The sequence below is a fragment of the Grammomys surdaster genome, unplaced genomic scaffold (assembly GCF_004785775.1).
Source record: "Grammomys surdaster isolate TR1022 unplaced genomic scaffold, NIH_TR_1.0 125996, whole genome shotgun sequence".
NCBI classification, from domain to species: Eukaryota; Metazoa; Chordata; class Mammalia; order Rodentia; family Muridae; genus Grammomys; species Grammomys surdaster.
Genome location: NW_021620812.1, coordinates 1,763,705 through 1,778,696, shown reverse-complemented (window position 1 = coordinate 1,778,696; position 14,992 = coordinate 1,763,705). Strand labels below are relative to the sequence as shown.

Genomic DNA, 14,992 nt, shown 5'->3' with positions numbered 1-14,992 from the left:
ACACACACACACACACACACACACACACACACACACACACACACACACAAGAAACATTGCATGGCCCAAGGAAGATGTTTTAGAAACAGAATGTATCTTTCTAAACTTCTTTATAATAGGCTATTTGGTGTGTCTGTCCACCACAGTGCCTGTCTCCTGTTCTCCTGTCTCCTGGGATAGTACTTGGATCAACAGGTGCCTATGAACAGATATTCAATCACCTGCTGAAGGATCCCAAGTCTAGATTCTCCCTAGAACAGGAAGCCAGTGCCCAGCCACTCAAAACTCTCCCCTTTACCCATTGCTTGAAGCAGTTGTTCCAAGGCCTGGATCACTAATTAGTCAAACATAAACAAAAAAGCTTTCTGTAATGTAAGTCTGGGTGGGCCTGTCAGAGCATAGTTTCCAGATTTGTGAAGAGTCTGTCGTTAGAGGTCAGGGAACATGACTACAAATGGTGCTCACCTGCCCAGCAGGTGCTCCTCATCTTACCCTCAGCTCCCTGACACCCACCAGCTGTGTCAGAGACCAGCTTTCCAGGCAATTCTGGGCATCTTCAAAACCACCTTACTTATGCACAGATGTACAAAACCTGTATGTGTTCTGGTTCTTTGGTAAAATGTTATTTTCACAAACTACTGGGGGAGGGGTACTGCTTATTAAAACAGCATGTGATGTCACTAAAAAATTAGTGAATTATACAAAAGACAGAGGAAAATAATCAGAATTCTATTACCCAGAATCAACCAATGAAGCATCAATGACCACCGCTATGTACACAATAGTTGCAGTAATAATATGCACAAAAGAACAGTCTCTTTTTCTGAGTTGGGGGCACATAAAATACCATTTAGTGACTTGCTTCCTTTAAGCTAACATTAAGTCCCAAGAGCAATTTCTGTGTATAGTTCCACTTTGTGAAATGAGCATGATTTATTCATCCTTTGTTGGACATCATGGTTGCTCTTAAACTATCAGAAATGTACTAATATCAATAACATCCTAATTGGTGTTTTCTTTTACAGAAATATTATACCTATATTTTCTGTTGATGGCTAACTAATTAATGATCTGGGCCCTGCTTCAGGCAGAGGGTAAAGGAACAGTTCTGAGTGGCTGGGTACTAGCTTCCTGTTCTAGAGAGAATCAAGACCTGGGATCCTTCAGCAGATGACTGAATATCTACCTGTCTACAGCCACCTGTTGATCAAAGTACTGTCCTAGGAGACAGGAGAATCAGAGAGGCACTGCCATGTAACTGAGGCACTTTACATGTGCATATCTCTAGCACAAGACAGGCTCTTTGATACAATCTCATGGAGCATGTTTGTTCCCAGATTTACAGGGCAGTGTCTGGCTGAGCTATGAGATACCAGAGGCACAATTCTTTTACTAATAGATAGTACATGCTTTTTATTCTTGTAAGACATTATAAATATTTACTCATTCACCCTTGAACCAAAACTAATACAATAAAGTTCTCATAGGCAGATGATAGATTTCGAAGTGTCTGCTTTGTTCTTCCCATGTCTTCAGTGCCTAGTACGTTGCCTAGAGATGAGGTAAATGAACGTTTGATCAGCGAAGACAAAATGTAAAAGTGAAGCTATCTCATTCCAATCACCAGGCAAGTCTTGGTTCCACTTCTGTGAGGACTGGGGCCTGTACATTTCCTTAATCCTTTTGCACAATTAGGGGAAGCAGTAATATGAATGTGCATCTGACCCAGGTACTCTTGTGCAGGATACACTATTTTCATTTGATACATCATTTTTATGGAAAATGAGCCATTTCCCAAGGGATCTACTCAGGCTGTAAGATCCTGTTTCTTGTGGGTGATATCAAGCCAACCTGGAATCTTCCATTAGCTTGTGCTGCTACAGAAGCACTTAGATACTTTTAATGCCTCAAAATATTGAACCCTTTGTGATGATTGGGCAGAGGTTTCTCTAATAGTAAGTTGTGCTTTGATGTACAACCTTGAGGAATAAAAATGCGAGTGAATTTATGAAGCACATTTTAAATGTAGGCTTTCTACTTGGTAATAGAAATAAAAATATACTCAAAAGTTCATAGATGAGTACGGGATTGTCATGAGCACTACAATAATTTATACTCTACCAGAGGCTGTGTAGACGTGGGTAGGGACTGTGACAATCTATAGTGTACTAGGGGCTGAGTAGGTGTGGCTAGGGACAAGGACCACAGGGGAAACAGTTGCACACCCATTGTGATGGAGACAATGAATATCACATGAAGATGAGACCATTCTTAGAGTTTGTAGGATGGGTAGGAATTAGTGGGGAGAGAAATAAGGTAGTGGGTTTTAAAGAAGAACAGTTTAGGTTGGTAATCAGAAAGGTGCCACATCTCTGGGACAAGCAAGTTCTCACCAGTAGTGGGAGCAGAGGGTCTGTGGCTGAGATAAGAAGTTGTAAGAGGCAAGTTTAGGTGATTCATGCAGCAGCCACTGTGGATTGTGCTGTGTAGACAATAAACATTTTGTTAAGGGAGCCCCATCCTTTAGCCATCGATGCCACAGGTATGAATAAAGACAGTTTTTATTTTTCTGACAATACTCTTGATTTTATTTTTTGGGGGAGGATTTTCAGGTTTTGTTATATTATATTTTAATCCAGATGGTACAATGGTCCAAACATCTTTCTAATTTTTTGAATCATCTTTTATTGATGTATTTATTACTTATTTTGATAGCCAGGATGTTCCCACTTTTTTCCCACTTGCACCTTTTTATGTGGTGGTCGGAGCTGGACTTGGCCATTTGGTTTATTTTAACTTAGAGTGGCAAGAATTTACAGAACCAGATGATCTTTACAATGATGCATGCAGGAAATAGCCACAGAACATCAAAATAGACATTGATATGATTAAGCCACAGTTGGAGTGGGGACTCATTTCTATAAAACCTTTGGAACGTTCCGTGCACCCTCCTGGGAATGCTAGCTGAGTAAAGACAGAAAGGAAGAAAGTGGCACTGCTGGGACCAAGTGAAAATGTGGGGACCGTCTCAGCTACCAGTGGGAAATTCTAACGTTCTTTTTTCCCCTCTCTATGCACTCAGACTGGCCACCAAGCCATGATCCCTTTGCTCCCATCTTTAGAATGTGTGTATTACAGTGCCTGGCAGAGTTCATTGTTCAAAAGCACTCACAAGCTTATGAATAATTTATTTGCTTAAATATGCTTTAATTTTTCTATTGAATAAACTAATGTGTATTTGCTTTAAAATTTTTACTCCCAGAGGAATAAGGCTAGTTGCTGATATCAATGTTTGTTTCTCCTTGAGTCTGTACACTGTGGAATATCATTTTTCTAGTCTCCACGTCAATTTGAATTAAAATATTCTATGGCCTGCACCCGTGATTCATGCCATCATTCATTTATATCCACCGGTATTTTGTAAAATGGCAGTATTTTGTGAGATATGGTACAAAGGTCATGTTGCGTTTGTAGTCAACTTGAAAAAACTATGGGAATGAAGACATGTCTGTGATCATGATTCTCTATTTTGCTTGTTTTCTAGGTAACAATGGCCAACATTGCAATAAATGGAAATAATTCCCCAGTGACCTGTGAAACAACACTCTTTGCTCTCCGAATGGCAACGTGGAATCAGATCTTAGACCCCTGGGTCTACATTCTGCTACGAAAGGCTGTCCTTAGGAACCTGTATAAGCTTGCCAGTCGCTGCTGTGGAGTGGACATCATCAGCCTGCACGTCTGGGAACTCAGCTCCATCAAGAACTCCTTAAAGGTTGCTGCTATTTCTGAGTTGCCAGCTGCAGAGAAGGAGAGTCAGCAAGCATCTAGTGAAGCTGGACTGTGAGTCAATGCAGGGTTAGAAGAAAGTCATGGAAACTTCTGAAACATCTCAGCTGATCAGACTCAGCGTAACTGGAACATTTGGACCTCTGTGTAGTTCGGGAGTACACTGGTCAGACACAGCTTCTGAATTTTGTTATGCTGGCGGCTGCATGGTTATGTACTTTCATTTGTTTCTGTCAACAAGAGATAAATATAATGTCGTGGAGTTGAGTAGAACGCACATTTGAGCTTATCTGTGTGGCTTATGTTCTTGGAATAAATGAATCTGTTGAGGCCCAGTGCCTTTATTTTTCCAAGACACTTAATGCTTAATGACATTGCCATTTTAGGATTCTCTAACTTACAGACAAAGCTTAAAGTAACACAAGACTTTTTGTGTTTGTGTGTACGGTTCTGCTCTGTCTACCATCCCTGAGTGTTCTCAATCATTATCTGCGTGACCATGACATCTGAGACTCATGGTGACTTTGATGGCCACTATGTAGGCTGCTCAGCCTGACATTGTGAGGCTGATGAGGACAATCATTCTTGTTACAACTCACAGGTGTGATTGCTTGCATTTGTTGCTATGAAGGTCAGTTATTGTTTCCAGACTGTTATCCTCCTATAAAGTCAGAGGTTCTCAGTGTCTAAGTAATCTCCCTTTCTTCTGGAAATTGTAGAGAAATGCAGGCTTTATCTTAGCACAGATTCAGCTCAGGATAGCACATCATAAGCCTTATTATGTACGATGCAAACATTGAAATCCTATGTATACATGTCAAGAACATGGCAAACATTGCTTTACCTGAACTGTTGTTTCTGTGTCAGAGAATAAAAGAAAAAAATCAAGACACATTCAAAGTCTGTTGGCAGCTATTGTATTTCTGCCTTATACACACAGGCATAAAGAAGTTCTGTTAACAGCAATTTGAACCACACTTCCAAAAGCCTATGTTATCAGTGAGGACTGAAAAGATCTGAAATTAGCTAGGAGTTGGGACCCATTGTTACGGTTAACCGGAGGCTAAGTGACAAGACTCTGTTGCCAAGTTTCCCAGTCTTAATTCACGCTTCTCCTTTGTTTGTTTGTATAATTTAACACAAAGATAATCAGTTTCAGTAATCATTCTAAACAGGTCCATCAGTGACTAGTGTTAGTGGTTATGTTTTACAAAGAAACGTATTTTCATACTTAAAAATTTTCCTTGCTTTCATCAAGTTTGGCTTCATTTTAAATTATTACTAATTTTTTGCAGTGTGTATGTATGTTTTACCTGAATGTATTTCCATGCATTTTGTACCTTCCTGGAACCTACCGAAACCAGAAAAGGGCATCAGATCCCCTGGGACTGAAGTTATAGATGGTTGTAAGTTACCCTGTGGGTACTAGAAATTGAACCCAGGTTCTCTGGAAGAGCAGCTGTAGAGGAATTTTAATCCAGCAACCTTGTGAATTCGATAGACTTAAAATAGTAACCCCAACATGGTTTCTCTGGCAAGAGATCACATCTGAAGACCTTCTAGGCCTATATTACCTAGATGGAATGCAGGCATGCCCTGTATTGTAGTACAATCTGGCTGTAATACAGACACACTCTTTAATCCCTAACAATGAAGGTAAAATTAGTTTGTAGAAGGAAGTACCCACTTTTGAAAGCAATGTCCAATTGAGGGGCAGACAGAGTGGTGAATCAGAAAGTTTTGAAAGAATGAGTTAGAGAAAGAATATGCCCAACTCACATAAGAACAGGAAAGGAAAGAGAGTATACTGTGGAGGAGGATGAAGAGGTGGTGATGGAGAGAGAGGGAGAGAGAGAGAAAGAGAGAGAGAGAGAGAGAGAGAGGAGGAAGAGAGAGAGAGGAGGAAGAGGAGAAGGAGGAGGGGATGATAGGGAGGAGGAGGAGGAGGAGGAGGAAGAAGAAGAAGAAGAAGAAGAAGAAGAAGAAGAAGAAGAAGAAGAAGAAGAAGAAGAAGAGCAACAACAACAACGGCTGTGGTGTGTGTTTATGACAGTTTTGTCAGGACAGTTTTATATAGATTAGCTCTAGAAAGAACAAGCTGAAGACAGAGCAAAGCAAAGAATGAGAAGGAGACAGGAGAGTAGAGAACTTATTGCCAAAGTTAGTATGAGGCCAAGCAAGCAATCAGGCAGAAGTGGAGAGAAGTCAGATTGAATCAGTCAACTTGGAAGATTAGATTGTTTGGAGGCTAGAAGCTTTTAGGTCTAGGCCTAGGAATAATTAGAACAGAGAAAGAAATGCTCTGGGCGCAGCCTAAGCTGTGTATTCACTCAGCTTGAGTATGGCTTTCATCTCATCCCTTCATCTGAGGAAATGAAAGCGTTGTTTTCAAGTAGCCACTGTTCTTCACTGCTGAGCCACCTCTCCAGCCTGTCCAAATTGTTTTTATCTGTAAAAATGATTTTAGATTCTAGGAACTCTGTGAATTCAATAGACTCAAAGGAGTAGCTTCAAAAACTTCTGCTTTGGGTTAGTAGTTTATATTATATTTGATTACTGCTTTTGGTAAATTCTCATAAGTAAATTAAAAGAAATTAAGCAAATAGCCTTATTGAAGACTTACAGAAAATTATTTGTAGTGTTTTGAAAGGAATGCACACTATTATGTGATAATCTTAACTTAAAGACAAGTGATCAATCACACAACTGATTCCTATGCAGAGAATATGTCAGAGAATAGACAACATTTTTTGGTGTAAATTGAGCACACAGCTGTAAAGAGTGTGCACAATTTAAATTTAAGCTGACAGCTACATGTTGGTTATTGTGATGTATATATGTATACAAATATGTATGTGTGTTCCTATGTGAATGCATGCAGGTGTTTATGATATATGTGTGTATGTATGAGCATGTATATATATAAAATGCATATGATTGTAAAAAAGCATTACAGTTTATGATTGCTGTTATATTACATAAATGTTATCATTTTTAATTTTGAGAGTACTCAAAGCTCAGAAAATCTTTTGGACAGTTCACTTTACTTTCCAAGCAGATTTACTCCCCACAGCAATAAGATGTTGGTATCTCAAAAACTGAGGCACGAAGAACCAAATCTCTGTCTTCACTAATTATAGTCGGTAAAACTCTGCAATTAACATTACCATGCATTTCAACTGAGAAAAGGCACTGAGAAGGAACTTGTTTCACAGCTCCAGTTCTCTTTATTGTGAGCCTCTGATATGGACACAATTGTTCCTCTACTGCTGTGGTGTCTACAGTGAGACCATCTTTTAACATCATTTTGTGATGAAGGAAAGGCTCTGGGAAGTGCCAAGGAGCTTATTCAGTGCATATTCTGGAAGATTTATCTATACTACCTAATTATACTTTTAGGGAAAAGTAACTGATCTTATGATGAAGATAACGCACAGTGTAAATATAAAAAATTGAAAAAGTTTCATATTATACCTGACTCAAAATTTCTGTTTGTTATAGTGGCTGTTGTATATAGTTTACTGTGCAGTGAGCAACAGAGGATGTGTTTGCTGATAACTTCCATAAACCTGAGTGAAAGTGTGTTTTTTCTTATTCATTAAAATAAATAGTAAAAGTCATTCCAACAAGTTCACTGTGAGTGTTTAAGCTCTGTTTTGACATTTACAGTTTGTTATATGAGGTAGACTGTTGTCCGCACAACTTCACATATTTTCCAAATATTGGATTTCTGAAAAATTGCAATCTTAATAAGCAAACAAACACTAAATACTAAACCTTTTTGGAGTCTTTGTAAATCTTTTATGAAAATGAAATAAAATACATATCACATTTTTGAAGAATTGCATGTACAGAAAGAATAATGAATTTTAATTAGCTATGGATATGACCCCCAAACAAGACACTTAGTAGTGGGCTTAATGAGGGAATAGAAATGTTCTAAAGACAGGATGCTGCTTCTAACTGACTGTGAAGCAGAGAGTTTCTAGATAGCAACACACATACATGGATATATCTGCTATGTAATAAATAGTTTTCTTTTCTCACGTTCAGACTTAAAAGACAATCCTGCCTTGTTTTTTTGCCTAGCGTGAAGTTAGGACATAAAGAAGGGCAATCATTAAACACGTGGAACGAGATGGTGTAGACAGTCGCTTGCCTGCTTCACTGTGTACCACCAAGAGCTACACATGAACCGTTTTCCACGGTCAGAATATAAAGACTGGAACTGTACATTTTCTTAATTCTTCACGTGGTTGTCAGAAGAATTTACCACCTACCCGGTAAATAGTATTGGACATAAGTCATTCCTGACACATTTCAATTGGAGAGGAAGTGAGTGTTTTTTGTTATGTAAATAAATGCATTGTGTGTTCTTCATACTTGTAGGAGAAGAGTAAATGATAAAGAGATGTATATACTGTTACTTGCATTAGGGTGCTTGTTATTTAAAAGTTTTTGGCTAGCTTGAAACTTTAAATGTTTTTATGATCAGCATAGATGAATATTTACCATGAGAGGTTAGCTTTAGAAAGTCGTACAAATGTGGGACTCTCGAAGGGGAAGTTTCATTCATGTTTGTTGTCGGGAGGGAAGAACTTCAGTTTGCTTTTCATGCTTTTGTTTCTCCTTTCTTGCTCACTCTTCTGTGACCTTTGTGATTCTTTTATCTGAGCTTCACTTTCCCTAGGCACGCCACATAGTTCAGATCTCATGGATTCTAAAATCTGGAAGGGTAGGAACAGTCAAGTAGTCTACAGACATCCATCATGTCAAACAGCCTCAAATGTCAGAGCCATTATCCTCACAACGGTGTGTTCCTTGCCTGTGGCTCCTGTCACTGGGCTCAGAGAACTCAAGCATGAATTAGCTACCATTACATGCTGCTGTTCCTTCCAGAGGGAAGAGAGTATGGAGCATCTAACAGGCTGTTAAGGCCCTGATTGGAGGGGTGATCTTCAGTCACCCATCTCCAGTTAAAGCAAGTGGTGCAGCTGTCTGATCTCAGTGGGGACAGGTAAGGATGAGATAAAATCCCATAGCTCAGAAATGACTAATAGGCAACACCGATCAAAAATAGATAAAAATAGATCAAAGTAGATAAAAATAAATCACTCTTAGCTTCTTAAAAGCATCAAACAAAGCCTACTTAGCGGTTTGTTTGATTTTTGTTTCTTGGTTTAGGCATGAATAATATCTAGGAATCCTTGTTTGTAAGTACTGAGAAACTTGTTACCTCTACAAGGAGAAATTACGGTACATTCATCTTATGTAACGGTATCTAAATGTAAAAAAAAAAAAACAACCTCACCTCTCTCTCTTTTATTCATTTATATTTTTTAAAGAATGTCCAACTCGACATTGCCATTACGCCTTTTGTTTTCTCCAAGAAGGGTGTGTGTATGTGTGTGCGCATGTGTGCAAATCCATGTTTGTGTGGGTAACACGTGTGAACCCATTTGTATAGAGGTCCAAGACTGATGTCAAGAGGCTTTCTTGCTCCCTCTCCACCTTACTCACTCAAGTAAAGTCTCCCAATTGAACTCAGGGATCACCAATTCAGTTAGTCTAGCTAGTTTGTTAAGAGAATTCCCTGCCTTCATCTTGCAAGGCAAGAATTCCAGGGGAGCCACCATGGCTGCCTGGCCTTTACATGAGTTCTGTGGAACCCTGACTCTGAGGATCCTACTAACAAAAGAAATCACAATACATGACATCTAGAGGATCACAGTTTATAGCAGCAGAACAGACAGTGACGTTAATATGAAGCTACAGTGACACACAGGGACTGAGTCTCAAATGTTGGGGTTCATCACTTGGGCATGGGTATTTATAAAATCAGATTGCTGTGACCAGCTACCCTGACTGATTTGGTATCTGGGGTTGTAGGGGTGGGGAATTTATTTGCAATGAGATCTCAGATGAGGACATCAGGCAATGTGAAGGGCACACTCTGAAAAATGCTGACCTAATTCCACTTGAGCATGTGGTTAACCAGACATATGTTGTGGCATGAAATGCACAAAGAACAAAGAAGCTTTGTAAAACTGCAAAATCTCACCACCATTTTTCATATTGGACAGTTCCTACCCAGCCTGAATTTTCCCTAACCCTAAGCAAATTGAATAGGAAAAAGTGCAGTAAGAACACAGACAAGAGGTTGTATAAAAACCCCAAAAGGCAGTGAAACAAGGGGTGGCTGGTATCTAGTCTCTTACTAGCTTCCAAAAGATTGTTCAGAAAGCAGACAAAATTTCTACACTAGTCTCTTAGAATATTGTTTGAAGTTTGATTCTGTAGCTCAACTTTTTTCTTTTGGTGTCTTTCTCCATTCCTTTCTTCTTGAAAGAATTTGAGGCCATTTGGATTGATTTTATGTTTCCTCTCTACAATTCCAATGTTTATAGTATTTCTACTCTTCTTTGATCTTGGTATTTTCCACTTTTGTTTGAGTCCCATTGGTTTTAAAGTCACTTCCGCCTGTAGGAAAAAAAACAACTTTTTAATCCGTGTTGGCTTTCTAGATGATCACTGAGTATTTATTTCCAAATAAGATGAGAGGGCAATACTTCTGTTCTATGGCAAGTAACTTATTACAATGAATTCTACAAAATGGTATCAAAATGGCATTAGTGGATGAAAACAAAATAAGAATAAATTGACAATCAAATCTCATCCTGAAGAGATTTATTTATAAAAGTTTTAATCTAATCTAAATGGTATTCTTAAGGAAATAAAAGCACCAACAAAAAAGTCCAACTAACAAAAATAATATTAGCAACAATAGCAAAACAATTCAACACACACACACATTCGCACGCACGTGCGCGCACGCACGCGCGCGCGCACACACACACACACACACACACACACACACAGAGACACACACTGAATTTATAGATCTGTCTCCCCTGCAGTTGCTCACTGTTTTTAAGCTTGGGGAGAGGCCTTATGAACCCTGTCACTTTTGAGCTTCCTGAGGTAGGTAAGTTGTGTGAGTTTTCTTCTTTGTAAGGGAAGTGTTTCAGTTCTGAGAAAATAGGCAGGCAGCAGTAGTGGAATTTATTCATACAATACTAAGCAGTTCTCCACTCTCTCCGCATGAATTGTTTCCCAAGGATACATAGCAAGTCCATGGACTGTAGTAAGAAGCAATCGCCTACTCAGCTTTCCCAGGAGAACACCTCAACTCTAAGTTCTGCTTCCCCATCTCTCGCTGACCCGCCAGCCACAGGCTTATTTATTTTAATTAGCGCTGCATCCTGTTTGCTTGTGTTCAGTCTGATAGTCCTTGGCAGCCTGCTCTTGCTGAAGTCTCTGAGCAAATATGCTGGCTGGTTCCTAATCATGTCAAATTCTTTCCCGGTGCCTAAATATTGGTTTATCTGTGTCATATTGGAGTGAAATTAGTCATGTGCTTCTTGGGATAATGATTGCTTCTTGGATCAGGTCAGAGAAAACACAAGGAGCCTGTAGTATCTCATGGTAACTGAAATAAAACCGAAAACTGGCCTATGTTAAACAGACAAAGGCACCAACATGAAAGAATTCACAACCAAAGTTAAAGAGTGAACAACAGATACAATATATATTATATAATATACGATGATACAATATACTATATATATTGTACATTGATACAGATGATTGAACAAATAAATTGGTGGAGGAGGTGGAGAGGAAATAAATGATTCTTACATAATATTTGAAGAGAGTCTCCAATTTATGAATAGACGTAAGGGACTTTTTAGTGTTTTTGTGTTTTTCATCTTGATACTTTTATGAAAAAGTAGCTAAGGGCTGCATTGTTACATAACTGACCCCCCCTAAGTAAGTATTAGTATTGTTCTATGTACTAGACACTCTAGCAGTAATTTGACCTCTTCATTTTACTTTAACTTATTCAACTATGACAGAATACAATCTATCTCTATTTCTATCTATGTATGTCTATCTATCTATCTATCTATCTATCTATCTATCTATCTAATCTATCTATATATTATTTATAAATATATAATTATATATTATATGTATATACACATATGTAAATATATATATCATACCATAATATATGTACCTGAGAAAATTGCTTAGTTTCTAGGAAGCTCTGAAACACTTACTTTAAAACTTAAAATAAAATATTACTAAGTAATATCAGCAACAGTGATATGAACTGAACATTAGCATTTCCCTAAATTCAGATGCTAAAACTCCAATCCTCACTGTAGTGGAAGACGGAGGTAGGGACTTTGTTGGTATCTAGTCATATGGGGGTGATCAGGGTGGAGCCCTAAGAGTAGGACTACTACTTATATAAGGAGAGACAAGAAAGGGGTTGGCTTTCTTTTGTGTCCTCTGTGTGAAGAGTTAAGGAGAGGATAGTCATCTTCAAATATGGATGCAGGCCTTCACCAGACAGAGGACGGGTCGGCACCTTAAAATCAGTCTATCAGTTCTCAGAAGTGTAAGAAGTGAATTCTTGTTGTTTATGCCATACTGTCTGTGGTCATAAAGAATGGAGACCTCAACAGATTAAGATCAACAGTCTGAAAACAAGGAACCTATGCAAGACCTGCTACTGAGAAAGCAAAGTGAATAATTTCCTGAGAGCATCGAGCTAGAGGACTGGCTCAGGTTCTTGGTTAGTCAGCCAGGACCCATTTGAATCACAGCTGATTCACTGAGTAGTCAGCAGAAAAGGACTTGCTGAGAAAAGAGTTAATTGTCTAGTTTTCTCTTAAAATTTCCACCATCTGTTCTATAACTTATCTATGTAGACGGATTCCATTCCTGGCTAAAACGGAAGGCCAGGCGCAGGAAGAAGTGATAATCAGTTGTCCAGTGGACTGGCCAAGTAGCGAATCAGAGAGAAACACCTGTGCATTTTATATTACCTGTAAAAGCAATAGTTCAACTGGGACTCTGTATATCTGACTTTCTATAAACTTACCCCCTTTTTCAGAAAAAAAAGAATGAAAGGAAAGAAAAGGCCTAGGTCACTGAGCTAGAAGATATAACTAGAAGAAAGTATAGACATTATGGTGGATTGTTTAAGAACTCTAGTCTCAGGAAACAAAACAAAAATTTGTGTGGATAATTTAAACATTCAGTTAGGAATAAAGATTATCATTCTTATAAATGTAATTAAATAAAAAAAAAAAACCAAGCTGTAGAGGCAGGTACAGAGATGCAAAGACAGAGTCTGATGCATGAGTTAACAGGCAAAGATGACTGGTACTCTGTTGGCTTAGAGACAAGAAATGGAAGGCACAGTGAAGAGATCTGCTCATTAAATTTAAGCTGCTTTAATATAATTGCTAGCTTCTTTAAGAGACACAAAAGCACACTGATCAAATTTACCAGTATTATTGGTTATAATCTCTATTTCAGTAACTCGAGGAAAAGCTTCCAGAGTTTGTGGGTCTGTAGAGGATTGTGGGATGTTCTTGTAAATGGGGACGGGTGGGGAAGCACAGTTATCTCTGTTCTCACTGTATCCATATGGGAGAAATCTATAACATTTCTTAGGATTTAGAGATGGAATTAGCAATGTCATTAACTACAAGATCTGCAGATAAACATCGATCACCGTATCACTAACGAACAACTAGTGTTAGAAACTTTAAAAAAGCCCACAAAAGTCTCACTTCAAGATGGTATCAACAAAATGGCCCTTTTACATAGAAATATAACAAACTATATACAGGATCTATATGCTGAAATTGATAACTATTAAAGATATTTTAAAAAAATACAAATCAGTCGGAAATTTTGAGGATTGGAAGACTCAACATTAAGCTGCCAGTTTTTCCTCAATTTCAACTAGCAATTCATAATCCCAATGAATGTCTCAGCAAGGCAAGCTATTTTGTGGGTATTTGAAGCTGAATAGTCAAAGAAACAGAGTAGTAGAGAATTTCTGAAGAGGATGGTTGTCACATCATCTGATCTTTGGCTTTTCCTTGTCAATGAAGGAAGGCACTGTGGTACAATTGGAAGAACAGATATTTGAAGAAGGTCAGATTCATGGGTGTGAGACATGTCTAACAGTAACACAAGGCCCTGAACTCAGATGCAGGTTGTGTTTGATTTAATGTTTTGAGGTCGGTGTTAAACTTCTTAATAATTTTGAACATAGAACACTGTATTTGTGTTTTTTACTTGGGTCCTACATATAACATGTCTTGCATGCAATAGACATATAGTTAAATTGATGTCTAACTAAGACAGTTTCAAAGCTGGGGACTTAAAAGAGAAACTCATTTCTAACAGTTCTAGAAACTGTTTAATTACAGGATCAAAATATCGACAAGTATGATTCCTCGTAAGGCCTCTCTCATTGTCTTGCAGACAGTTGGCCTATGCCCATGACCTCGCACCATTCTCCCTCTGTGTCTGTGTTCCTCTGTATATATATTACCAGTCAGAACTGGATTAGGGTCCATCTCCACAACAAATTTTAACTTATTTACCTCTTTTTTTAAAATTACTTTTTACTTTTTATTTTTTAATTGGGTATTTCAGTTATTTACATTGCAAATGTTATCTTCTTTCCCGGTTTCACCTCCAGAAACCTCTTATTCCATCCCCCCTCCCCCACCCACTCACTCACTCCCTGAATTCCCCTACACTGGGACATCAAACCATCACAGGACCAAAGGCTTCTTCTCCCATTGATGCCAAACAAGGCCATCCTCTGCTACATATGCCACAGGTCCCTCCATGTGTACTCTTTGGTTGGTGGTTTAGTCCCTGGGAGCTCTGGGGGGTTCTGGTTGGTTGATATTGTTGTTCTTCCTATGGTGTTGCAAACCCCTTCAGCTCCTCAGTCCTTTCTCTAACTCCTCATGTTCAGTCCAATGGTTGGCTGCAAACATCTACCTCTGTATTTGTCAAGCTCTGGCAGAGCCTCTCAGGAGACAGCTATATCAGGCTCCTGTCACCATGCACTTCTTGGCATCCAAAATAGTGTCTGGGTTTGGTGTCTGTATATGGAATGGATCCCCAGGTCTCTGAATGGCCTTTCCTTCAGTCCCTGCTCCATACTTTGTCCCCATATTTCTTTTAAACAGGAACAATTCTGGGTTAAAAATTTGGAGCTGAGTAGAAGTCCCTATCCCCCAACCGGGGCCATGCCTAACCTCTGGATATGATCTCTAAAGGTTCTCTCTCCCCTTTATTGGGCATTTCAGCTAATCTC

The 14,992-nt window shown here is 38.8% G+C and overlaps 1 protein-coding gene across 1 annotated transcript in view; it reads left to right on the top strand.

Moving 5' to 3' along the window:
* Window positions 1-5,597, top strand: part of Ptgfr (prostaglandin F receptor) — a 32,526-nt gene extending 26,929 nt beyond the window's left edge. The window contains exon 3 of the mRNA XM_028754340.1: window positions 3,545-5,597. Coding sequence (XP_028610173.1) covers window positions 3,545-3,847 — 303 coding nt within the window. The 3' untranslated portion in view covers window positions 3,848-5,597. The remainder of the gene's footprint in view (window positions 1-3,544) is intronic.
* The last annotated feature ends 9,395 nt before the right edge of the window (window positions 5,598-14,992 follow it).